The following is a 27,823-nucleotide window of genomic DNA, read 5'->3' on the forward strand; positions in this document are numbered from 1 at the left end:
CTTACTTTTTTCATTAAATTTTGAGAAATCGGGTTGAAAAAAAGTTTAAAATTTTTAATCTTCAGTAAGCCTGGAAGGGATTGAAAATAAAGCTCAACACAAAAAAAATAAAATTCTAGATAGTCTCAAATTGATCTGCAAAATTTTTTGAAATCAAATTTATTCAATAATTCATTTTTACAACCATTCGTAAGGAAAGTTTCTTTATATGAGTTTTTGCAAAAAAGTGGATCATTAGCTCTCATATCTCTTCGAGTGAGAGTTACAAAATGTCTTGGACAGCAGTGCTTTCCTCTCACAAAAAAAATCATGTTTTATGTATATTTGCCTTTGGGGGAGAGGAAGTTTTCCCGCCAAAAAAGAACCATCTTCAGCAATGCAATGAGATGGGAAATTGGCACAAAAACGCGAGAAAATGGATAAACATCTCATCCACAAATGCCCACCAATGTCTGGGTGTTTGTTGTCATTCTTGAGATTTCACATTGGATAATTATGTATTCATCAATGTCAGAGTTAAACACCCAAGGCTGGAGCGAGACGCACGACTGATAAGCATGTGCGTTGGTGAGTTTAATGAAATTGTCTCCTTTCCGTGGACAATAATCCAGCAATCTAGCAGACGATTAAGTGATTCTGGAGGATTATTGTCCGTATAGTGTTTTAAATTAAATTTTCTCCATTACCTATTTTGCTTGGGAAGTGGCGCATAAAATCTTTCCATCGTCGTCGTGTGGTGGAAAGAACATTCTAGTAAGATGCTTTCAACAACAACCACAAAATAAAACATTCTCAGTACAATAAAATGCAATTAATCAAGGAGGAAGATTTATCATGCAAGGTTATTACCCGCGATGAAAACTATCTCTCCTACTCCACGCACATTCTCCCTCGCGTCTTGTAGATTAGTGGGTCAGAGTCATGAAAAGCTTGATGAATCTCAATGTGTCTTTTTTTTGTAAAGTGAAAAAAAAAGAAGACAGAAACATCGTCAAGCAGGTGAAATGAAAAGAAGAATTATGCAGCGAGTCTCCGTGGTATTTTCTCCTATTTGAAACACACACAGGTGAACAGTTAAGGTTGACTCCACTCGGAAAGATTCATTATCTTTTCAAGAGAACGTGTTTCGGTGGAAGAACTTGATTTTTCATCCGGAGAAAGAAGTAAACTCTCTCAGCACTCAGCAGGTGAGATTTTTCACAATTTCAATCTTGCAAGATTGTGGCAAAAAAAATCGCGAGAACGCGTGCGATGGCTCGCGATGAGCTATGGATGACACAGCGTCAATAGAAATCAAAAGTGGAACATGAGATACAAAAGGTAGAAATTCAGAGTAGAGCAGGTATGGTTTGAAGATCGCGCGCAAGAAATCATTTATCCAAATAAAAAATAAACTCTTAATGGAGAAATGACGGTTGCATATTTTATTGCACCTCTTGCGATCATTGATAAATAACTGTGTGAATGCAGTTTGCCCGCGGAAGAGATGTTTTCTCCGGTCGATCGTGCAACCCCCGTGATTTTCTTGTGGATTTTTTTTCTTCTCTTGGAACATCTTGATGCAGTCTCTTGCACAAATACATGTATTCAGAGGGGGCCTAATGAAGAGGAATGACCAAGAAATTTCTTTTGAGTGAAATTCTCGTACTCACGATCACCGTTGATCGCTGCTGTTGCCAGCAGTCCGGAGAGCCACGAGTGCCCCACAAATGTTCACACAGTTGAGTTTCCATTTCATAGGCACTCACTGAGCCAGTCAGTTCGTTACCATCGTGGTGTTCGGATCTTGTGCTCTGTGTGTGCTTCATTCCTTTCGGGACGCACAATTCCTTCCCAAATCTCTGGGTTGCACTCGCGGGACGTTTTCTCACATTTCTCGTGTGACCTATATAAAAGACAATTTCCCCAAGAAAAAAAAATAAGATCGCAAAGTAAAAAGAAATCAGTGATGCAACAATGCTTCTAACCAGGATCAATAGGTGATCTATCTCTGGAAGAAAAGACCCTCATACAGTGTTTCAATGATCATCTATTCTGATTTTCTTGTGAATTTGTCCACAAAGAATCCTCCACAATAAGATCCTTTCCCTTCGCGCACCAAACACCAATTCTGTGGATTTACAGTTCTTAAGAAGAAGAAAAAATTCTCAACACCTCCTCAGTGATCATCTCAACATATAGTGCCAAGATCATTACAGCAGTGACATAGAATTTTTCAACAAATTACTATAAATTAAAATTTACTGAATGAATAATTAACAAAAAAAACGGCAACAATATTAATTGCAAAAGAATTACAGAAAAGAATACATAAATAAAGAGTTTTTTTTCCTAATAAGTCTATGAATAAATTGTGAGTGCTTCAGTGGATTGAAAAATTGGAAAGGTTTTTTCGCGCAAAAATTGCTTAACTGATAAGAATCCGCGTGTGTTGTGTCTAAGCATTCAACGGCAAAGACACAAGTGCATCCAAGTGTGTAAATTTTGCTTAATTTCTCACAGAAAAATTTTCATACTACGCATAGAAAATAATATACAATTTTCACTGCTTTGAAGAAATAGTCAATCGAGTTGAAATCAAGGTGAGTGATCAATGTATAAATTCCTCCATTTCTTATCGTCCTATACCCTCGGTGTGATATACGATTCCATCCATATATGCACGATCAATAAGGGAGAGAAAGAAGCAGGTGGAATATTATTTTCCTTCTTCTCCCTTTTACAATGTAACTAACTTTTGATTCTCTGGGTGCTGTGTTCACTCTCTCGCAGGTAAATTCCATTGCCATATGTTCCAACTTTTGTAACATACTCCGATGAGGGTCTCGCTTGGTGAACATTCACAAAAAAAACCGATCCTTTGTTCACCCACAGTGAGTCCTGAATTCCAAGGAATTTCTTCTCCCTTCTGCCACGCATGCTGAATGCTTGAAAACAAAAAAAATGTAAGGATAGTTTCTTGAGAACCCGAAAAACGATCGTTTTCACCTTTCGTCAGCATAGCCAGCATAGATTTCATAGCCATAGAGGCCATTAGGAGTCAAGTAGTCAGTGTGTGCGTGTTGATCGATGATCGCCGGATGATCATTCTTTCTATCAAGCTAGAATTTCCTCTTCAACCATTCAACGGCACTTTTCCCGTCCGTGGCCATTGAAAATTTCTTGTTTAGCACCCAAAGAAGATTTCTCCGCACACATTTCCTAAGAACTTCTCAATCCATTTAGGATGATCTCCCCAAGTGATCTTCAACAATCTCCGCAACTACTTTCTTCATCTTTTTTTTTCATCTTCTTACCTTCACTCCTCTCCTGGCACGTACATCTCAAGCATCGTGTTCTCTAAGATGTTCTTGGAAGTCGGGTGTAAAATAAAATGTGATCCCGTTACAAATTTTGCTATTTTGCGTTGAGAAAGTGCAACAAGATCAGAAAGACATTAACGTATACCTTTGGCTAGTTAATATAATAATTTTCCTCCCCGCAAGACGATTTTTGCGCAATCAAACAAGTGGAACACGCACTAGCCGTATATTTGTGCACTTTGGAAAATATATTCCTAAAAGTTGTGAGAGAAATATATATAAAATTATTGACATGAAAAATTATATAATTTCACGGATATTACCTGTGCACCTGTACTTCTTTCTCTCCCACTTGAACATAATATATAAGAAAAATATGTACATTCAATGGATCATAGAGATGGTTAAAGATGTTTGAAGATGGAAGAAAGTTGACAAAAAAATTATGCAAAAAAGAGGCAGTTAATACGTTAATGAAATTAAACAAATAACCACGAGACAATCTTCACCGGAAGTTTTTCTTTTTTGTTGTTGTCCCTTTAAAATCTACACATGCGACTACAATTCATTCAATTTACTCTCATGAAGTAACAATTAGCAGATATTTTCTGTAACGATCACGTTTCATCTGTTTGGTGTGGAGAAATGGATAAAGAGCCACCGTATTCAATTAAATTCTCTTCCCTCACTTAAGTTAAATATCTCGCATGACTAACATTTGCAGAAGGTTGAACTTTTACTGCCACTATTTAGGTAAATTGTCTGATTTTCATTGGGTATATAGGTATTATACATACCTACATAGCTGAAGAGGCGGAAGGTAAAAATCCAATCAATTTTCTCCCATCTTCTTCTGTGCACAAATCGCTCTCTTCCGCCTCTGGTGGCTGAGATGAAGGTGCAACAAAGATACGCACCTTGATCTCCACGATCGCCATCGAACACCACGAAGATATCTTTTCGTTTTTATTTTATTTTTATTTTTTTTATCCAACACAAGAGAGACACTAAATTCTCCAAACGTATTGAGTGGCCAGTAAAAGTGGGCCACGTGCCATTGAGATGCGTCACACCAGCTGTTGACCAGTGTGCTTGTCCATAAATATTTTGCACATCGAACCACGAAGAAATTCTCCGCACCTTGAGGGCAATCTTTCTCTCTCTTGCTCCTTCCCACTGTGAAGAGATATTACGGTCATTATCTCTACCGATATTCCCGGAGAAATTTTTCACAGCAAACCACGCCGGTTTGGCACTTGGCGGCCACAACACCTTATCTCTTTACCATCAGAGCCTACCACGCGATGCAAAGGTATCCCAATCTCATGCTATATTGTTCAATTAAATGTAAAATAAGATATTCGTGAAATCCACTTTCGATAGAAATCACAACACACTCCCTCAAGTGTGAAAACACGATGGGGAAGGTTAAGAACTCTGTGCGCCACATGCTGGTGGCATAGTTGGCATAAAATCCACATAAAATGCAGCATATACATAGCGCAAATAATGTGAAATATTTTTATGTTCAAAATACTTACACGAGAAATTCCATTTTCTGCAAAAGAAAACTTTTAAAACTTGAAAAAACTAGTTAATTTTGTTTTGATAAAATTATAAAGCTGCCGAATTTCATTTAAGTTTGAAAGCTTGAAGGGCACCAACTCATTATTTTTTTAGCTTTATTGAGATTCTTCAGTAAAAGATTTTTTACTTAAGAATATAATTTGTTTTAAGGTTTTGTAATAATTTTGGGGTGTTTATTTTGTTGCTTACCGGAGTTATAAACGGTCGTCAGCTTAAAATAATTTCTTTAACTTTTTATGTATCAGGGAAGATTCTAAACAGATTATTCTTAAAATATTAAATAATTGTGATGAGAGCGTGGAATTTTTATAATCTAAAAATATTTTAAAATGTTTAAGATGTTGTTTGAGCAAATTTTTAGCAGTGTGGGAGGGCACAGTTAATAAGGTAAAAATCTTTAGCAATTTCACATACAATATTTCGAAGGCTTTTTTACTTCTTCATCAGGCCTACAAAATATCTACAAAATATCGCCATTCAAGCTTTTAAACTTAATTAAATTAAATCGTTTTTGTCTCTCTATAACCGAATTAAGAATTCAAAAAGTTATAAATTAAATTCCGTAGAAGAATTAACCAATTTCACTTTATTGAAAGTGAAACTGCTGTTTCCTTTATTCGTAATTTACATTTCGGTTTTGCTGAAATGGCTATTATGCAGTGATATGTATTTTTTAAATTAAATATTAAACTGAATGTAATGCCTTAAGACGTTAAATATTGAAGCCGTCTCAACTCGTTCCGCGAAGGTAACTGTTTGCAAGAGTTATGTGAATAGTTTGCATTTTGTTAGCTTGTTATGTATTTCTCCATATGGCAACAAAATATCGCTGATGGCTAAAAATTATATATAGTTTGAGCTTAAAATTTATTTGATTAAAATTGTCTTTTTAGAACCTCGCCAAAAGAACGTTAACGCTCAAATTAGAAAGGAGCGTCTTAACCGTCTTAACTATTTACATAAAAATTCTATAAAATAACACCTCTTTCAATCTTTTATTTTAATCTCAGGCTTATTCAACCTTCCTCTTTATTTTGCAGTTATAATTTAAATAATTCTTTCCCCCATATTCTTATGAGATTTAAATTTTTCCATGTAAGAACATTCTTTCTCTTGAGCTTGGTTTGAAAAATTGAAAGTTACCGTTCGGTGTTAATTTATTTTACATATAAAATAACAATAATAATACCGTTTAGAGATTATGGCCACTTTGTCTCATTTATGGGTCAATGAAAACATCGCCAAATTGATTTTTACAAAAATGAACAAAAACGTGGGTTTTCAGAAATGATTTCTTTACGAAATAATTTAATTTAATTTCCTTCCCTTCTCCCCATTGTAATATAATTAAGTCGAAAAGGTCAATTGCATTCGGATATTGTTTATTTTTTTCTTACAAAATTTTTAATTCGTAGGTATAGAACTTCAATAATAATGGCCCACAATAAAAATTCTTTTAAATCAAAAGATTGATTTTTCATATAAATTTTCCTAAAATATGTTTCTTTTTATTGAATCGGCTAAATCCTTGAATAAAAAAAGAAGAGAAATACCAAACATATTTTCTACATAGCTCTAAATTAAATGCACAACATGAAAAGAAGTGAATTGTTGAGGAAATTAGCAAAGGTATATCAAGGCAAAATTGCATAAAATCGTACTTTTATTGTATTAAGAGTCACATTATGTTTTATTTTCTTTTGAAATTGTTCACTCTTCAATATAATGAATGATTTCCAATTAATGACCAAGATTATGTGATGCACTTCGGAGGGATTTAAAAAAAGTAGAAAAATGGGAGTTTCTTTTTCTTGATTATATCCACTTGACTCAGCTATTATTTTTCAGTGTGACTTCAAGTAGATCATTATTTGCGATCATGCTTCAGGCTAATAATTCGTTTTTCTACCTTCTTTTTCTTTTTAAAAGCCACTGTGTGAGAAGACATGTAGGTATGTAGACTTTTAGTTGCGCTCACTAAATGTTTGATCAGCAATTTTTCGTGCCTATTGTCCCATCCGGTGGAAAATAAGTTTTGAAAATTGGGTTACACTGACATTTCTTTTGCTAAACACGATCAAGCGATCTTTGTTCCGGTCTGGATGCTGATCAACGGTAACCCCCGTGTATTTTTTTCTTATAATAAAAATTTCTTTTTCACTCCATCATCCCGCCCATTGAGGAGCATACAACAGAGATCAAAATAAGTTAATTTCACAAATCATAGCATTAGATCGCAAAGATCGCAATATAAGCTCGTTTGTTTTTACAACAGGAGCACCATATAAGTAATTTTTTATCGCCTCAAGTGAACAATTAATGGAAAAGGAGAAAATTTTCTTCATGTACCCGTGAAGAAGAAAACACGAAGAAATTTTATTGAACATGTTTCTTTTGAATTTATTCTCCCTCACGCCCATTTATCAGTGCCTTTTTTCCAAAACATCAAATTTACAAATTTGTTGAGATATATAAATATGATTTTTATTTCCTTCATGAAATTCACTGGAGCACGCCCGAGAGTTTTGCTAAATGAAGTTGTTTTCTCATTTTGCTTTCCATAGCTAAAAACTTCACATTTCAATATCTAATAAATTAGGTTTTTTTCATGATTTAGCAAAAAAAAGAACTTTGTTTAATGATGTTATCATTTACAAAAAAAACCTTTATAATGTAATAATTATTTATGTATAATTTACTATCAATCAATATCACGCAAAAGTTGAAGAAAAAAAAGTTGAAGAAAATAAATGCCATGAGCAATGATTCTGTAGAAGTAAATCCGTCAGCAATTCTTTGTGCAATTAGCAATTAGAGGCTTTCAGCTGTTATTCATGAAAATAGTAATCTTGTTCTTGAAATTCAGGGCTGAGGTGGCAATATGATTTAAAATTGACATCTTTTTCACATTTCATGGTGCAAACCATCAAGTGCTTCACCTCTTTGAGCGCAAGCTTGCCAAAAAATCACTGCTCTTGTTTCCCATTGAAAAATTCTACCAAATAGGCAGGGATTTATAAAAATAGAGACGGAGGCTATATTGCCCCAGATGGATGCAAACAACCTCAGAGCTATGCGACCGTGATTTTTCTTAATCTAAAACATCCTCCAAAATGAGCTTTTCCGCAGTTTTTCTTCGGAAACTAGTAGAGTAGGACAACGCTGCATAATGCGGTGAGATTAAAATGCAAAAAATTGTTTTTATATCAAAACACTTAAAAAGACATTAAGTGCGAAGGTAAAGATGATTGCGGCTATTAAACTTGCTCTAAATAAATTAAGAACAAAAATATTGAGAAATTCTTAGTTAGACTAAACTATCAGAAAGCGTTCAATCCAAACTAACTAATTCTACGATTCAAATGCTGCGCTGTTAAAAATTAAAAACTCTTTAATAAATTATTTTTCTGATTAAACCAGACACCCCAGACACCATTAGAAGCCAAACCAAATGAATCCCATCAACCTGTAAACATTGCTCGCCTTACTGCATTTTCAACGAGCTTTCATGTGTTTCGGCACATTATGAAAATGACACCCGGAAGTTGGATTTTTTGTGTATAAAAATCGCATATTTTTCATAAAAGAAATTTTCTTTCTAATATACCTTGACCTTGTGCATTGCAAGTTTGTCCGGTATATAAACGGAAAAAGAAGTCATCACCAAATGTGGGAAAGTTTTCACTCTCTGTTCGCAAATCCCCGTATAGTAGACACCAATGGGACTCTCAAATCGTACAATTTTGCACCAAAAATCATAGAAAAATGCCACAATTTGTGGGGTGATGAAAGTTCAAAAGAGAAAATTCGTTCCATTTGGAGGAAATACATGAAATTCCACCTTCGTACAGTCCACATGTGTGGCAATTTTGTCGGGGTGCGCTGTGACCAAGTGAGAATAATTAAATCCATATCGACGACATTGTCTCAGTCAATGTGATGAATGATATATCTCCTTCGGAAAAAATAAAACAAGCATCCAGGGAGAATTAATTTGAGAAAATGATTGTGCTAAAATACAGGAAAATATCGTTAAAATTTTACGGAGTAATTCACATGTGAGTGATTTTTGTGCCATGAATTTGACAATGACCTAAAACGCGACACGCTTCCAAAAGTCTCTCCACAATCCCGTGCAAATCACTCTGCGTATCCATAAATTGGTTGATCGTAAATCGATGCTTCTCACTTGAATCTCGCACGCGATCACGTTGGATCTTCATACGCGATGGCGATCTCCCGCGTATAGAGAGTATAAGATCAATTGGAAATCGATATAGATATCACATGTTTTGCCACTCAATCAATCGAGAAATGGTGTTTTATCGCCCAATCAACAAGGAGTGAGTGAAAGAGAAATTACCAACTTGGCAAATCTCCACGAAATTAGGTGGAAAATTATGTAAATTTCTTCATTTCCATGCGCAGGCACGAGTGCCAATTTCAGGAATGGAGAATTTTGCAATTTTTTCTATCCACTATTATACCTTTTTGTTTCCACTTAAAAAAAATCACAACTAAAAGGTGTTGAATAAATTAGCTACAAATTCAAATCACTCGTAACAATGCAATTATTTTCTGCATAAAATGTTTCTTTTTGCACCAAAATACCCATTTTTGCATGTTTTCCCGCTTTTTTGTATTCCTTTCGTTAGTTTTTCTTTTTTTTTTTTTTTTGAAATTGTAATCAAGGAAGGAGAATTATGATCATGTTTTTCAAGTTAAAAGGCGTCACATTGGTTTAATTTATCGCTATGTTTTACATGAAAATTACAGCAAATGCGGGCATTTAATATACTACCCACTATTAATTGACCACAAATATTAATATATTATGAAAGGTACAAATTATATAGAAAAAAAATCTAATCACGATTTTTTTTGCTTCAAAACATTTTTTCCAGATGACTTGTGGTGTTTCCTGTGTTGATCGAGCACTTAATAGATCATTTTTCAAATTGGGCCATTTTATTGGACGACATCCGGGATATTTTATCATTGTGCCAGTCCTTTTGGCTCTCCTCTGCATGACAGGGTAAGTAAAATTAATTACAATCTCCCATATTGTGTTTGGGACGTGTAGGTTTATAAAACGATTTTTTTTCTTTACTTGTCAAGAAAAATTAAAAAGAAAACCAAACGTTTTTACAAAGAAATGTCAAAAGTTGGAAATGTCATTCTTTTTAAAGAAACGTCAAACTTTAGAAGATAAAAGATACGTCAAGTCTTACAACTAACGTCAAATGTTAAAAAACAAATGTTAAGTATTTCAATTAAAGTTAAACTAAAAAAAAGAAACGTCAAATGTTAGAAGAAGAACGTCAAACACTAAATGTCAAGTATCTGTAGACCCATAAAAAACTGTCAAGTATCAGAAAAGAAATGTCAATTAGTAGAATAGGAAACGTAGAGCTTAAAAAAAACCTCAACGTTATAAGAGAAGCGTAAATCATTTAGAATTGCATTAAATGTCAAAATCTGCTAATTTGAATTCTGCAGAAAAAATCTCTTAAATAAATTTCTAGCTACGCCTCTGTCATATTTAAAAACACGCAACATATTTATTCATTCATACATAGTCTCATAGTTTAAAACTAGATTTCAAAAATGATTTTCAATATCGTAAAAATGGAAATGATCTAGATTTCAAAATGAGCAATGTGCTAAAGCCATGCCCTTAATTTCCAACTTTGATCTCAATTGGTTTGTTTTACAATCACCGCGAGAATAGTTTTTGATCTTTGTTTTTTCATCATCAAACTCCAGTTTCGCATAAATTGTGTGGGAATTTTCTGTGAAAATTAAATGATTTTCAACATTGTTCAATGTAGATTTTTTTAAATTTTTAAACATCGATTTTTTGCGTGCCAAAACATTTGACTTTTGTTACACATGCACAGGTCTAGATGAGAGATAAGGTTACAGAGTAAATTAAACACATGTTTAGGATTTTTACTTGTAAATTACAACGTTGTGAACAATTCAGAGATCAAATGTTCAAATTTATTATGTTTCACGATAGATCGTGTAGATAAGAATTGAGTTTTCATACAAGAATTTGGTTTTGATTGATGTGATTTTCTCTCATCACGGGATCCACCTTAATTTGTGAGAAATTCGATTTGATTTTAAACAATTTTAACATCCCAATTAAATGTGTGTGTGATGGCTTAAAAGTTTGTTGGCATGAATTTCACAAGGTACAATAACAGCAGAAGCACCCACCTTGTGTGCACATTTTATATTCCTTGCTCGCACGAGATCAGAAAATTGTCTTAGGTTGCATCATGAACATTACAATAATACGATCATCGTCATAATCAATTTTTACTGGCTGGGATAGTAACAATGTATACTGTACGTACAGAGAATGTGCACCATTTTTGGGTCGATGCAATAATTCCGTGTGAATCTCAGGCTGTCTTCTCACGTGCGTGCATTTTAAAATGAGAAAATTCAGTGCGTGTGGAAATTCCTCCAGAAGACAGTGTTGCACACATTATTCTCTCACAATTTATGCAAAGAAAGTTTTTTTTTCCCAATCCCATCACTTAATTCACTTCCAATTCCATTTAACTATAAAACCTGTAATTATTTTTTTCGCTTTTTTCTTGTCTTTCTCGGTGGTTCCAAAATGTGCAGGTATCAACAAATTAGGTATGAAATTGATCCAGAATATCTCTTCTCACCCATCCGGGGTGAAGGGAAGTCCGAGAGGGCAATCGTGGAGCAGTACTTCAAAGTAAATTACACCCATCGCTTCAATGTGGGGCGCATCACAAGACCAGGTGAGTTGCAAATAATTAATTTTATTTTCTTATTGAAAGAAAATTCAAATTCTTGTGGACAATATAACGACTTTTTTTGCTGGGCTAATAGGATTTGCTTTTTTTGTCCATTATTCTTCGTTGAAGAAGCGCCAACGAAATAAATCATAATATTTTATTGAGAAAAAAATAATAATATTTTTTGTCATACACTGTTTATACATAGGCAGATTGTAGTAATTCCTAATATGCCATCGAGCATGTCAGATTGGTATTAAATTATAGGTTTGTTTAGTCACCACCGGCTTTTAAAGTTCTTTAACCTGTCTTTGGAAAAAAAACAAAAGCTTCTCTTTTGAGGCAATGCAAAGACATCGAAGACATTAAAAAAAAATAAGAGAAAATTCAAAGGGGTATTTATCTGGGTAATTTCAGTAATTTCAAACTCCTCCTGTCTTTAAATAATTTATTTAAATTGAAGATTCCACAAATCTTTTAAATCCACAAAATTATTCTTTTGAAAACGACAACAAATTATAAATCTTCTCCTCCCGAATTCCAATGCTAAACAAGACATTAAATATTACCAACGTAATGCCTCTTGGAGAAAATGAAACTCAATATGATATTTTTGCAATAATTCATCAAATTAGCAATTTACTTTCATTTTTCTCATTTTTTTCGCGTCTAGAGAAATTTCTCTCCTCCGCCAACATTTGTCTTTTTTGATCATCGCATACAAATCAAAAAATTAAGATCATCTCGACGTCAATATGTAGTATAATAAATTCTCGTGCCCCCAAAGTAGACAACCTCGTGCGGTAAAGACACACAAACGGAGCCTTGTCCGTCGATGGTATTTTTCACCAAATTGAGAATAATTGCTACTTTGGTGCACTCGTTTTTTTTTCTTGATGATTACTTTGGTGCACATGGGTGTTAGGAGGGCAAGAAAAAAGATGAAGAAAAAAAAAGAATTGGTGGCGATCTCAATTGCAGCACACTAAATATCATTGACCGAAATTGAAACAGGTTCGCATCGATCTCACTGAAGGAGAAGAAAAATCAATGCCTCGATTTTCGAAATCATTTTTTTTTAGTCTTGTTTTATTTTCATCTTTGTGGTCTAATATACATATTTTTCCTATCATCAACGTCATTGCGTTTATTTATCTCGGAAGATCAACACGAAAGAAAAGAAGATGATCATACGTGATGCGATGCACGGATGATCGCGCAATCAATTAGGGAAATCATTTAAATTTAAGATCTTGAAGGTATTTAAATTGAAAAAAAGACGGTTGGTATTCCAACATCGGTTGTGGATGCCTTGGCTGGACACAGTGGTCAATTTGAATTCTTCAATCATCACAGAATAAAAAAAATCTATTTCACCTTTCATGATAAAGTACATGAAGAGAATACCAATTTCTTGAAAATAAAAAAAAAATGGAAAAATGTTTTTTTTTTGAAAGAAAATTAAGGACAAAGATTTAGGTTAGAACTATATCGGATTCTCTAAGAGTTAATTGAAAGATTTGAAGATAAAGTATTTATTTAGAATTCAAATCAGATATTTTCCAAAAATGATCAAGTTCTTCTCAAACTATTTAAAAAAAACGGTTTCCGTTTCCGTCAATTGGTTAAAATAATGTTTGGATATCAATCGACCTTCAGACCTTAAAAGAGGTAGAATGAGTTTGGCATTTTTGTCTTTAATTTAGCCGATAAAAATTCTAAATTCTAAAAATTAAAATATTACCAAAGTTTTTCTTTTGAGAGGAAAGTTCTTAGTCGGGTTATATGAGCAATACGGTTAAATCAAAAATATTCTTTGACCTTATTTGTTAAACTAAACCGCCAGAATCTTCTCTTAACAAGTTCAAACCCAATCGTAGAGAATCCTAGTTCTTTTTTAGTTTTCAATAAGATTTTTAAAAATTCAATTCTTGATATTTCAACGTATGAGGAATATCAACTGAATGTCTTAAAAAAATCAACTATAGGTAATGCTTTAAAACCTTATCTGCTTTCTCGATCGCAGGGCGCTTTGGGCGCGTGATCGTGACGTCCAAGGATGGCGATAGGAATATGCTAAGAGCGGAAATATTTCAAGAATTGAGACTCCTCGATGAGATCATCCAGAATGCCACTGTAAATTTTGATGGGGAAACCTTCACGTATCGCGATGTCTGTGCACGCTGGGAGAATGAATGCTTCACGAATGACATCCTCAACTTGGATCACATAATGAATGAAGTGAGTAGTAATCACGTACTTCCCACGTCTTACGTCCCATAAATCATACAGGCAGTGGCTAAACTCATTGATCTCTCTCTTTTGCAAAATAGATTGAGACGGGGGAATTAAATTTAACCTTCCCAGTGATGTTTAATCCCGTCACGTGGGATGCCCATGCATTTCCTGTTTTCTTCGGTGGCACCCAACTATCGGCTGAAAATACCATCATCAGTGTACCATCAATACAGCTTGTTTACTTTGTCACAGCAGACACCAAAAAGCAGGATATTAGGTGAGATTTACAAATTCTCTATGTAAGATCATCTGCCGCCATAGAAATCTTGAAATTAGTGCTAATTAGTGCATTATGAGCTTTTTCCTTCTTCACCAAAATATATATACACACAACTCTCACTTTTCAACAAATTGCTAAATAATTATTGCGTGTTGGTCTTTCATATTACTTTTTTTTACGAAGATGCGATCAAAATGTATGATATTGTACGAATTTAGGGGCAAAAAAACGAAACAATTTGCTATTTCGCAGTACAAAATTGCAAAAATTGCGACAGAGTTCTTGAGATTGCAATACAAAGTATTTCATTTAATTTAGAAAAAATAGGTATTCGTGATCTTTCACTTGATAGTAGGTTATTTTTGAAATAGGAATTTGTAGAAATTGCAATACGAAAGAATTTTTAGTTCAAATTTCTCATTGTCGTTTTTCTCTTATATTGTTTGAAAATCCGATAAATGTTCTTTACTTGAACTTAGGAATTTTAACCTACTTTTCTAAAGTGCTGCACACATAACGTGTAATTTGGAAATTTTCTTAAATATTTCTAGTTATGCGCAATTTCGTCTATTGCTTTCTGTTCTAGGTAAAAATTTTCTTTAATTTCAGAGAACAATTTCAAAGTACTTTTATCGTTTTTTTATGATAAGAAAATTAGAAGTTTAAAATAGAAGATTCAAGATAGCTAAAATTTAGTGCATAACTTTTATCCTTGACTTTGTTAGATAATGAGTAGGTTTGTATGTAAATTAGACCGAGATCTTTGAAACTCGAACTCCTCAAAAAAATCTAATTATGCACATTTATATGAATTTAACTCCGCAAAATATTTTTATAAGAAATCTTTTGCAAGAAAATTAAGTCAATCTCAAGACAAAAGAATGAGAAAGGTAAATAAAATGCCATACCTTTCGATTACTTCAAAATTAATTGATTTCATTTCAATCAAATTCATTGATGGGTAAAAATCAAAGAATAAATGAAAATTGAAAGTGAGATTTCAAAAGTCACTCTCATATTGGTGAAAGATGATTTCAACAAAAATCTTTTCACTTTTTCAATCGCATAAATAAATCTAACAAACATCTCTTGTAACATACAATTATGTACACATATTAACCTTTTAAATTTTATTTTTAACACTGTGCATGTTTACACACAATTACTCCCATAAGTTTGAGATGTTTAACTAATGCAGAGAGATTATTAAAAGAAGATGAAAAAATTATTACAAAATGATTTCAATTTGTTTTTTTTTTTTGCATCAGAGGAGCTTCTTGGGAGGAATCATTTTTGGATGCTGTGGGAATTGCCGAAGATACTGGCCTATTTAAGCATATATCAGTGGCTCGATTTGCCTCACGGACACTTGATCATGAACTTGAGAAAAATACACGAACTGTTGTGCCCTACTTCAGTTCCACCTTCATTCTAATGGCAATTTTCAGGTAAGCACACAATACTGCTGATGCCCAATTATTGTGTCCCTTCATTCACAAATAAAATGCATTTTCTCTTGGCGGTGATTCATTTCAACAGTGTAATGACATGCATGATGGGCGATAGTGTGAGATCGAAACCCTGGCTTGGATTGATGGGAAACATATCAGCAGTGATGGCAACGATGGCAGCTTTCGGCTTAGCCATGTACCTCGGAATTGAGTTCATTGGAATCAATTTAGCGGCACCATTCTTAATGATTGGTAAGTGGATTTTACAGAATAATATGCATACCACACAACACAATACACTTTCGCAGACACATTTTAACACAAACTTATCATATCCTCCCAAATGCGGAGGCAAAACAACATCCAACAGTGCAGATAATCTAGAGCTAGAACTATCATCATTTCTGATGACACTGCTTTTATATAGAGATAAACAAATAAATAGAAAGATAGCGAACTTTGGTCAATTGGTCAAAGACAAAAACGCATTAAATGGAAAGAATTCCAACCAATATAGTCTCTCACTTTCTAACATCGCTTCGAAAGAAATTATTCGCATAACATCTTATGTATACTTTTTACTTGCGCATAGTTCCTTGTACACATCAATTGGGGCTATAGGTACATTAGTTTTGGGATTGGGTGATCTTTTTTTTGTGCCCGGCTTCCAATGAGGCAATTAAATAACGTGTGTGTTGAACTCTTTCCCCCCATGCGGTGATTCAATTGAAAGGAACAATTTTGAGGTCACCGATAAAGTTCGTTCACTAATGACTCCATCAAGGTAAAACAATACCATGTGGTGTCACTTGAATTCATCAATTTATACAACATGATTGATTCACGTGGCAGTGAATTAATTTTTGCCGCGAGAATATCAAATTAAAATAGATAAATCTCTATTGGTGGAACTTTTCGCCCTAGTATGGGGTTAAAATTTACAATTTACAGAGAGTTTAATTTTAAGAATTTTTCCTTTTCCATTGAGAAGTAATAAAATTACTTAAGGAAAAAATAATTAGTATAAAAGGACTTTATTCATTTTCATGCTCTCACAATGTTGTTTAAAAAACAAACACAGAATAATGAAAACTTTTTGTCAAAAAAGCTGGAAAGGATTTAATATAAAATGCATAAAGCCAATAACACATTCTTATTCATTTTCCTTTAAAATGCTTGAAGCATATGCGTCAATGCATCGATCGATTTATGAGTATTAAAATGAATAATGTCCTTTTCTATCAAAAGATTATTTAATAAAAATTTAATTCATTTGCCATAGAGTTTTAGATGAAAATATTAAATGAATTTAATGCAAAAAAAATAGTTGCAACGAACCTCTACATCAACTAAACTCCGCACAAATATGTAACTGGATTTAATTCTTGCCATATAAATAACTTTCCCCTCTTCGTGGTAAGCAACACTGAATTTGCAATTTTCAATCTCGAAAACTATGGATGGAAATTGCGCTGAAAAATGCACTGCGCCCCACATTCACATGCTACACATTACAAGAGCTAGTAAAATCCAGCAAGAAGTGGCAAAAGTTTAATCAAATAGCAATATCTGCGATAATTGATCTATTACATAATGCTCCCTCATTAATGTAAATGATCTTCCATGACTTTTCTCACTCTATGCGTGTTACATTATGAGCCCTTATGGAATGTGTGAATTTTTTTCACGGACCGCAAAAAGGTAATTTAAAGTGTGAAAAGTATTGGAGAAATAGTGCACTAAATTGGAAGTGATTTAACACTTTAATCGGCGGAATATTGTGCTGTAGATCAACAACAAAAATCTCTCATCGAGTTAAAATTTGCAAAAAAAAACTTCCAAGGATTTCGTATGTCTTTTATTCTTCTTTTCAAACAGAATTGTTTGGAGGAACCAAAAGACATTCACTTGGCTTTATGATTGATTTGTGCAATGTAATAAAAGATAGGCAGTTAAATGTTATAAAAGAAGACACACAGCGCTGTAATGAATAAGACGTATACTCAGCCAAAAATGGGACACTTTGCTGTGTGCATTCTGTGAATATTAATTAATTCAGCTTCATATTACCTCACGCAGTTTACAATGAGTACAAATCCTCTTGGCAATCAATTGTGATGGGAATGTGTAATGTTGCTAAGAATTTGCTTGTCTTGTTAAGACGCACATGAACCCTTTATTTTATTAAGAGACTTGAAAGAAAATTGCTGGACTATAAAGCAAGTTATTGTTCTTAATACGACAAGAAGGGATAAAAAATCTCGAAGAGTTTAACAAAAGAAATTGCATTAAATCCATTGAATATTTTTGATTATTTCTTTTGGTATTTTATTAAATTGAAAGATAATCTTTGTTCAGGAAGGATTTATTTTTCTAATTTTTTATTATAAATTCAATAGCATGTGAACTTATTTTTCTTCCTCCTAGGAATTGGAATTGACGACACCTTTGTTATGCTGGCAGCCTGGCGACGAACTTCAGTAAAAGCTTCAGTGCCCGATAGGATGGGCCAGATGCTTTCTGAAGCAGCTGTCTCCATCACAATAACATCCTTGACAGACATGATATCCTTCTGGATTGGTATCATTTCACCCTTTCCCTCAGTCAGGATCTTCTGCACCTACAGTGGATTTGCCGTTTGCTTCACATTCCTCTGGCACATCACCTTCTTCGCAGGATGTATGGCCATATCGGGATACAGGGAGTACCGCAATCTCCATGCAATCTTCGGATTCAAAGTCTCTCCTGTCTCTGTTGCAATTAAAGGTGAGTTTGATTTATTGGCTTATTTTTTGTACCTCCTTTTTCACCTTGAAAGACATATAATGAAGGAAAAATCATTGTCCCAAAAGTGATGAAGCCACACACGTCTTGTACATACGAGCTTTCATAAATAATAACCGCCGCGATGGTCTACTCTAATGGTCAAAGAACGCACGTATGAGAGTCATGTGTTTGCGCTGGTTTAAGAGACAACCTTGTCTCGGTTAAACTCACCTGGTTTTTTTTTTCCTAACAATTTCCACCACTCAGCATCAATTCGATTAAACTTGGGTTTATTTTGTGAAAAATAATCACATAGTGCTGCGTTTCCTTTCACAATCACCTCCATGATAATCTTGACACTAACTGCACAAGAACTTGAGGGCATTCCGTTCAGTATGTCCACTGCTGTGCTCAAAATTAATCGTTGGAATTTTTTCTCTTTTTTTTTCTTACTTCAAATTAACCACTCAGTACACCAACTTGGCAGCAAGAAACTTATGGTCAGAAGACCTCAAAGAGGGGAAAATGATCCACTTATTGCCACTTCGCTGTGCTAAAACGGAAAGTTGAATTTTCTAACCACTATCTCTTACGTAAAAGTAACGCCAAAGTTGAGGAGAAAGACATGACGCGCTTTTTTTGCATCCACCTCTGATAAAAATTCTCTTTCTACTTAATTCCTGAAATGGCTCGCGCGCGCAGCATCAATCGAAAACGCATTCACAAAGCATATATTACCCAAACAAATATGCGCGAAAACATGTAACCACCATACCTGAGATCGACAACCTCGCTGTGAAAATATTGAGAGGGAGCTTTTTGCAGTTTTAAAAAAATATTTGAATGCCTTTTTTTTTTTCCTACACTTGAACCTCAAATTGAAGTATTGCAGCCGAATTTTGCCTTTCAATTTGCTTAATTTGTTATTTTTCATTATGAAAGCCCGCGCTCCGTGATACTCAAAAGGCTATTAACGCCACTCACATCGCACCAACAGATATCGAAAGTGTTTTCTCATGAAAAATTAATTTTCAGAAAATAATTTTTAAAATTTTTTATTCTACAAAAAAAATGTATTGCTGTCAACAAAAAAATAGCAGGTGTGAAATAGAAATCGCAATGAAAATTTATTAAATTTTTCATTACAAGTTCATGGGATTTTTTCTTCGTTTTGTTTATGTATTAATACGATTAATACCTACCAAGTTGTTTTGAGCAATTTTTACGCATAACCTTGTTAGGATTTAAAGTTTTTTTTTGGTTGGAAACTTAGGCGTTGTTATTAATGCAATAATTTGTTAATAATTTGTAAAAGTTTTAATCTTTTTCTGATAATTGTTCTACTTACAATACACTTGGGAAAGGGAAGGACTTTATTCATTTTGAGACCCCTCTGTCATTATTAGAGGTTCAAACCGATCTTATCGTTAATTATCAAATCCTTTTAAATAATAAATCATTTTTTTCGTATGACGATCCTTTTGAAAGCATTGAATAGTATTTTTCCATTAAAAAATTAATAGGATTAAAAAAATTGTCCAATGAAACATATGCTTCTATGCTTCTTGTTCAAAAGGTTAAATTATTAGCATTTTTTAGCAAATAGTTCTTATCTGTTGTAAATATACCTACCACAGAACATATTTTTGATTTCTAAATTGTTTGCAATATTTGAAATTTATATTCATCTTTATATGATTTTATTAGAGCCTCAAAATGAATAAAATCCTTTATACAGGCAGTGAATTTCTTTTATTTGTTCAAATCAAATTTATTTCATGGTTTTTTTTTCGCTAAAATTGCTTTTAAAGCCTTACTCTTTAAATTTACTCCGAATAAGGATTAACTATCTTTGAATTTGATTAACTATTTTGGAATATTAATATCCTAGAATTAGGATAAATTTCAGAAATAATTCTAAAGTGTATCAAATTTATCTAATTTTTTTAATTTAGTCTTTTGAATAAATTATGAGTCATAGCTTTTAATGGATAGTTATAATAATCCACATAAACTGCTCTCTCTCTATGTTAACGCAGGTTTCTCGGGTTTTCCCAACAAAATACGGTGCTAAAAAACGTGATGTTTCGTGACATAAAAATCACAAATTATAATTGAATTTCAATTCATTAATTTGTTCAAAATTCTCATTTTTTTTCTTTCAAATTCTCCGCACCAATATTGCTGTATTGCGTGAGAAATTTTCAACTGTACGTGTCATTTTTCTTTGCTAATTAAAGAAATTCCTCAATAAATTTCTCTCAATAAGTCAAATTAATGAAATATTTTAAACGGAATATTGGAGATTATATTTTCACATTTACAAATAGCTTTCCAAAATGAAGTTCTTCGGTGCTTTCGCTGATTGCGCCGCATAATGGTGGAGGTGGGAAAAAAGAACGCATCGTAAATTTTCTCTCACTAAGAGGGAAAAAAATGACTGATATTTTGAACAAAAATGATAAATAGTTTATTGCAACAGTCGTGGAGAATTGAACGCTGAAATTATTGCGTTTAGCTGCAAAATTTATATACAAAACTTTAAAATAAGTTGTTAGTCAATGGATTGGGTGGCGAAATTTTATACTCTACAAATTACATTTCCCTCACTTGTCCAACTCTTCGGTGGAAAGAAAAAAATACATATGTTGTGTCTTATGTATGTATGTCTGAATGGAAAAACAACGAGAGAGTCTCTATGACTCTCTCGTAACTTCCCTCAATGAATTCATGCGCAAATGGCAGTTTTCCTCAAAGTCTTACTTTAGCTTTTAATTAATCAGTAGGTACACTAAGCGCACGTTAGGCAAAACATCACCCTCCCCACAAGGAATGGCCATTAAAACAATATCAATGTTAGTTAATTTCTTCGGTAGCGCTGAATGACATCGTAACGTTAATAAACTATTATTATTATATACCTACCAACTGGCTATATTCCATTTCACATTTTTATTGTCTTCTTCCTTCAATACATACAGCAATTTTTCACGCAAAAATTTCTGGCGCAATTGCATTACGGCAAGGCAAAGAAAAAAAATATTATGTATAAGATTCCCGCGGATCGCAATGGTCAAAATATAGAAAAAAAAAAAGAAAGAAATGAATGGCAAAAAGAGCATCAAGAAAATTTCAACACGACCATTATCGCATATGATCACTATCGATCACATAATCAATTTCTGCAATTATTCATCTAACATTTGACTTCCTCCAACTCAATTTGGCATGTGGTGGTCTCTCCGCAAAGAGGTGCTTCGTAATTCTTTTTTTCTTCCTATACTTAAATGCCAATTTCTCCATACAGTCTCATTTTCAATTGCACCAAAGTTCGTTAGTTTTTTTTTATTATTTCAACCAAACTCTCGTGTGGCTATGTATTTTCCCCCCTTGTGTCTTTGATGTGGCACAAGATCCGGTCGCGATTATGTAAAGCGAAGAGGCCCCAAATGGGTGACTCTATGTATACACGAGAGTTCAAATTATGCAATTGAGAGTAGGAGGAAGATGATAAAAAGTGCCTCTATTTATATTTAATAAATTCATTTAATAAAGACTAACTGGTGGATGATCTCTTCATGATTGCGCGCAATCATGTTGAGAGGAGGAACTCGGTAGTTTTTTGACACCATCAAAAAATCAAGACTCTTTCTATTCAGCTTTTATGTGATTAGAAGGGAGATAAAGTATTAAATTGTTACCTATATACCTGTTACAGCGAGCTTTGAAAGTTTCGTTATTTTCAAAAAATTTCCTCCAAATTCTTCCCAAAAAAATTACCATAGAGAAAAAAATGTTCGAACGAAGGAAAATTTAAAAGAAATGTTATATTTTAGTTGAAAAAAAAAACTAATTTTTATATATTTATAACAATACAATTGAGAAACTTTGCGGAGAGTGAGAGAATTAATCAGAATCAGGCACAATTGGATATTTCCTGAGTCACAGACGCGCGCTGAGCAAGTCCCAAAACTTCTCTATACACATGTCGCGGCATAAGAGAAGTTCCCTCCCGTAATAAGGGAGCTCACGAGAAAACATTATGCCGTGTGTATGTGTATGCATTCGGAGGTGGACAATCTCATAAAATACAAAATAAAGACATTCATGGAGTTTCCCCTTTAGAAATGAGAATCCTTCTAGAATGATCGACGTGTGAATTCCTCACACTCTGAATAAATTGACTTCAATTAAATTTGAACATTGATGCGACAACACTCACGCCCATCTTGTACTCGGGATGATGAAGAAATATTCCACAGCTTGGGTGCAAAGTGATCAACTATATATACACGCGATTAAATTAATCTGCGAAGATCATATTTAATTATTATGTATTTATAACTCTTTTTTTTTCAATGTTTATATTGCCCCCTAAAGCGAATGTCGCACGAGAGAAAAGCTTCCTAACTACATATAATTATTTATTCTTTATGCTTGACACTTTTATGAAAGGAATTTAAAGAAATCTACAAGACAGGATATGTCTACAACAGGATATTTAAACATTTTTATTGAACAAAATGAATTAATGGATTTATAGAGTCTTAAAAATGCTATTAAAAGACTTAATTTTCTTCTTTTCTTTTATATACTTTTTGATAAAAATCAAGGCATTTTTGCTTGATTTTTAACGCATCTTGATTCAAATGTCTATCAAAAAATCAAGATCTTGAAATCCTGACTCCAGAACTGAGGTCTTTTCTTTAATTTTCTTTAAAAATGCACAAAAGTTTTAAAGAAAGAAGCCAAAAATCAATTTTTATTCATAAAAGCTTACAGGAATGCCCCAATTTCCCCTATAGAAAAAAACATGATCATGATCATGAAGAAATTATTTTTTCCTTATTTATTCGAAATTTCAGAGAAACGATCATGCCTTTATCGAGTCCTGATGAGTGGTGGGATCAACAGAGATGATCCTGACAATCCTGTGGACAATCGGGAGCACATGCTGATGGCATTCTTCAAGAATCGCGTAGCATCGCTCCTCAACAAGGCATGGATGAAAGCTTTCGTAATTATTGTCTTTGGAGCATACCTCCTTGGAGCCTGTTTCGGCTTGACCAACATTGAGGAGGGCCTGGAGAGGAGGAAACTCTCAAAAGCTGACTCCTATTCTGTTGAATTCTTCGATCGAGAAGATGAATTTTATCGAGAATTCCCATATCGCATACAAGTAAGATCCTTTTGCCTACATTCAATTGAACAAGGATTAGGACTAAAGATTCCTTTTTTTTTTGGTCTTTCAGGTGATCATAACGGGGGATTTAAATTATTCCGACCCAGTGGTGCAGAATCAAATTGAAACTTTGACTCAGAACCTGGAGAATACTTCGTACGTCACAACATCCCTATACACCGAATCCTGGATTAGATCCTTCCTGTCGTACGTTGAGAGAAATGGGGACTACCTCAATGTAACGATAGATTCGGAGCAAACATTCATAGAAGCCCTGAAGGAGTTGTGGCTGTTCCCAGGGAATCCTTTCTCCCTGGATGTGAAATTCAATGAGGATGGAACTAAAATCCTGGCGTCGCGCTTCCTCATTCAAGCTGTAAACATCAGTGGGACGAATCATGAGAAAACCATGGTGAAGGATTTGCGAAAGATCTGCCATGACTCCCCCCTCAATGCCACCGTCTTCCATCCATACTTTGTCTTCTTCGACCAATTCGAACTCGTACGTCCAACTTCCATCCAGAGTATGGTAATTGGAGCCATCATCATGATGCTCATCAGTTTCATCTTTATCCCCAATATTCTCTGCTCCCTCTGGGTGGCATTCAGCATTGTATCCATTGAACTGGGTGTAGCTGGCTACATGGCGCTGTGGGACGTCAACCTGGACAGCATATCAATGATCAACCTCATCATGTGCATTGGATTCTCAGTGGACTTTACAGCTCACATCTGCTACACGTACATGTCGTCTAAAGCCAAAAATCCCGACGATCGTGTCCGGGAAGCTCTCTACTCCCTGGGCCTGCCCATTTGCCAGGGATCCTTTAGTACAATTCTCGGTGTTGTTGCTCTCCTCCTTGCGGACAGCTACATCTTCCTCGTCTTCTTCAAGATGGTGTTTTTGGTGATATTCTTCGGTGCCATGCATGGACTCTTCCTCCTACCCGTACTCCTGTCACTCTTTGGACCCGGTTCGTGTGGAAGTCCCAAATCAGCGGAAAAAGAAATGAAACTTTCCGCCGTGGAAAAGTCCTACCCGCATCCATACTGCATCCCACATCCACAGCTCGCCCTCACGGGGCCATTTGGGAGCAAAAATTTCCTCGGGGCACCGTATAAAGCCTATGGGGATGACAAAGATCTCGGCATTGGGACATCCGGAGAGGATTCCAGTGAGAGCAGCAGCAGCAAGTCTCAGCGTCGTCAGGCGATTGAGGATGAGAATACACGAAGACGATATGAGGAGGGATGGCGTCGATCGTGGCACAATGTTGCCGCCAATGGGGGAAGTACTCCGAGTCAATTTCAACCACCAGTCCTCGATCTCTATGGTCACGAAACGGAGCGACTATGGACAACGGGGCGACGCTACTACGACGACACGTACCTAACGCAGAGACGCAACGACTCAACGTACAGACGCAACTCAGATGAGAAGGCGACGCAGTATAGAGCAAAGTATGGGGAGCATGATGATCTACGATATTTCTATGAACCAGACACCCAGAGGCGTAGGTATTCGGATGAGACGAAACGGAGAGTGAGCGACGAACGACGACCAAGGCGATACTCACCGCCAGAAGGTATCTACAAACCCAATCCCAATAGGTCTTCGTCGCAGCACAACTTGTACTACCCACGACAACCACAGAGGACTAATTCTCAGCACAGTTTACGCCATATGGGCGATATGAGGTTTCCCTGACAATGTGCACTGAAGAAGCGCATTGAACACGTTGTCAGGGATACCGACATCACCTCATGGATCTAGAGATTGTCCCTCCAGTCATTATCAGAATCTCATCCTTTCTTTTCTGCTTCCTTCCTTCCTTCCTTTCGTATCCCTTCTTCGTTCTTTTAAACAATTCAAGTGACAAAGAAAGTTGCTCATTAGCTGATTCCTTATTTAGAAAGAATTCTAATTAACTCAAATTCATTACAATTCGATCATTAAATCCCCCCTAAAAAATATTTTTAAATTTCCGCTCCCTGATTTAGATTAATTATTAATTTAAAAAAAGAGAAAAGTTTTCAAAGAAAATCGACAATGAGCAATTTCTGAAAAGGATATCAAACAATCCGATTAACTCTAATTAATGGGATCTAGTGAGTATTTAAAGAGTAATGTGTACATTATAGTTGTAACTAAACTACCATGACAAATTTGATGATAGACCAAATCCGGGAATTATTTATGTGACTCATCCACAAAATGAGTATTTAATCTATTTTTCTTCATTCTTCACTCTTCTCGTCATTTTATCTTGTCTTTTATTTTTCTGGGGAAACTGTAATAGATTTATTAATGTATGATGGATATTAGAATGGAGTCAGTGGTGTAGTAGGCTTTTTCCCAATTTTTAATCGATAACTTTGTCATAGTTATGTAATTTTTGTAGGTTTTTTATTAGAATAAACTTTTGATATGGTGTGTAAAAAATAAATGTAGTCTTGATAATAATTATTATAAAAAAAATAAAAAGAAAATGTATAATTTTAAAGAAAATCATTTCTAGTGAAGTGTTCTTTTTTTATCTCTTTGACTTATTGAAAAAAAAAGAAAAGGATATTAATGTATAAATTGTATGTTATTTAAGTCACTTTTAGTAAGGAAAATAAATTTATATACATAAGCTAAAGGAAATTCTTTTTGATATTTTCTTGAAAAGAGCCTATTCACTTTTTGTTCGTGTTATGATGGTATCAAGCATTGTTTGCACTTTGCAGAGCTTGTTATATAAATAAAATGTTTAAGAAAAGAACATAGAGATCAGCCGAGAAAACTTCAGAGATGTGTCCAAAAACGCCAAAGCCACGCCCACATTGTACCATTTTGAAATGCATAAAACATATGCTTCAATCGATTTTTTTAAGAATAGAGATTATCCCGCCATATAGCCTAAGTTGTTGTATTCTGTGAAATGTTCCTTACTTTGGATGATAAAGATAAAGATATTACATTGAAGCGTTCATTTTGCTCAACAAAAAGAGAATTTGCTTCACATAATTGAGCTTATACCATCCCCTTTATTAAAGCATTGCAGCATATGTTCCTTGCAACTGAAGGAAAATGAGCTGCATGTTAATGGAAAATTCTGTAAACGGGAGAGAAATCTATGAACACCGATGTAACGGAATTTCCTGTTTTAAAAAATTTACGGAATTGTAAGTTTTTTTAGAAAATTTTATCAGCCGAATATTTTGATTGAACTTTTTTCAGCTCAAAATGGCTCAGAACAGACGGCCATGACTTTTGGTTGACGTCTTCGCGATGCAACTTTTTGGATGTGACTTTTTTGCCGAGACATAACCTCAAAGCAACTTTTTTTTGTGCCAAAGAGTTAGAAATACGGGAAAAAATGCGTTGCAGTGCCCCCGGGGGGCTTCCCGTATGCTGTTAATGCATTTTCTAGGCGGAAATTTGCACAATTGTTTTTTGTCACAAAATTCTTTCGATGCAACTTTTTTTGATACTTGGATGCGACTTTTTCGATGTAACTTTTTTGCAACTTTTTTTTCTGTTTTTTTTTTTGTCACAAAAAACCGATCCGTGAGAATACTTCTATCCGTGAGAATCATTTCCTATCCGTGAGAAAAAACTTCTATCCGTTAGAATAATTCTCTATCCGTGAGAATACTTCTATCCGTGAGAATACTTCTATCCGTGAGAATCTATTCCTATCCGTGAGAATAATTTCCTACCCGTTTGCTGTTAATGCATATCCGTGAGAATAAACTTCTATCCGTGAAAATACTTCTATCCGTGAGAATCAATTCCTATCCGTGAGAAAAAACTTCTAACCGGGAGAATAATTCTCTATCCGTGAGAATCCTCCGTGAGAATACTTCTATCCATTAGAATAATTCTCTATCCGTGAGAATACTTCTATCCGTGAGAATACTTCTATCCGTGAGAATACTTCTATCCGTGAGAATCTATTCCTATCCGTGAGAATAATTTCCTACCCGTTTGCTGTTAATGCATATCCGTGAGAATAAACTTCTATCCGTGAAAATACTTCTATCCGTGAGAATCAATTCCTATCCGTGAGAATACTTCTATCCGTGAGAATCATTTCCTATCCGTGAGAAAAAACTTCTAACCGGGAGAATAATTCTCTATCCGTGAGAATCCTCCGTGAGAATACTTCTATCCGTGAGAATAATTCTCTATCCGTGAGAATACTTCTATCCGTGAAAATACTTCTATCCGTGAGAATCAATTCCTA

At 34.5% G+C, this 27,823-nt stretch overlaps 2 protein-coding genes across 2 annotated transcripts in view; one reads left to right on the top strand and one right to left on the bottom strand.

Moving 5' to 3' along the window:
* Positions 1 to 27,823, bottom strand: part of LOC129792487 (STAM-binding protein-like A) — a 781,560-nt gene that overhangs the window by 610,610 nt on the left and 143,127 nt on the right. The window lies entirely within an intron of this gene.
* LOC129791689 (patched domain-containing protein 3) lies at positions 1,755 to 26,233 on the top strand. Its single transcript, XM_055829977.1, has 10 exons — positions 1,755 to 2,582; positions 9,794 to 9,924; positions 11,532 to 11,677; positions 13,701 to 13,915; positions 14,008 to 14,189; positions 15,461 to 15,640; positions 15,732 to 15,895; positions 18,071 to 18,409; positions 23,275 to 23,588; positions 23,662 to 26,233. Exons 2-10 carry the CDS (start codon positions 9,794 to 9,796, stop codon positions 25,297 to 25,299), a joined length of 3,309 nt encoding a protein of 1,102 aa, XP_055685952.1. The 5' UTR covers positions 1,755 to 2,582; the 3' UTR covers positions 25,300 to 26,233.

This window comes from Lutzomyia longipalpis, chromosome 1 (genome assembly GCF_024334085.1).
Source record: "Lutzomyia longipalpis isolate SR_M1_2022 chromosome 1, ASM2433408v1".
NCBI classification, from domain to species: Eukaryota; Metazoa; Arthropoda; class Insecta; order Diptera; family Psychodidae; genus Lutzomyia; species Lutzomyia longipalpis.

Bases quoted from the DNA above. Each gene is read 5' to 3' on its own strand.
- LOC129791689 (XM_055829977.1), top strand. From the start codon at position 9,794: ATGACTTGTGGTGTTTCCTGTGTTGATCGAGCACTTAATAGATCATTT. The intron at 14,190-15,460 runs GTGAGATTTACA...TTTTTGCATCAG, and splicing joins ACCAAAAAGCAGGATATTAG to AGGAGCTTCTTGGGAGGAAT. The intron at 18,410-23,274 runs GTGAGTTTGATT...TCGAAATTTCAG, and splicing joins TGTCTCTGTTGCAATTAAAG to AGAAACGATCATGCCTTTAT.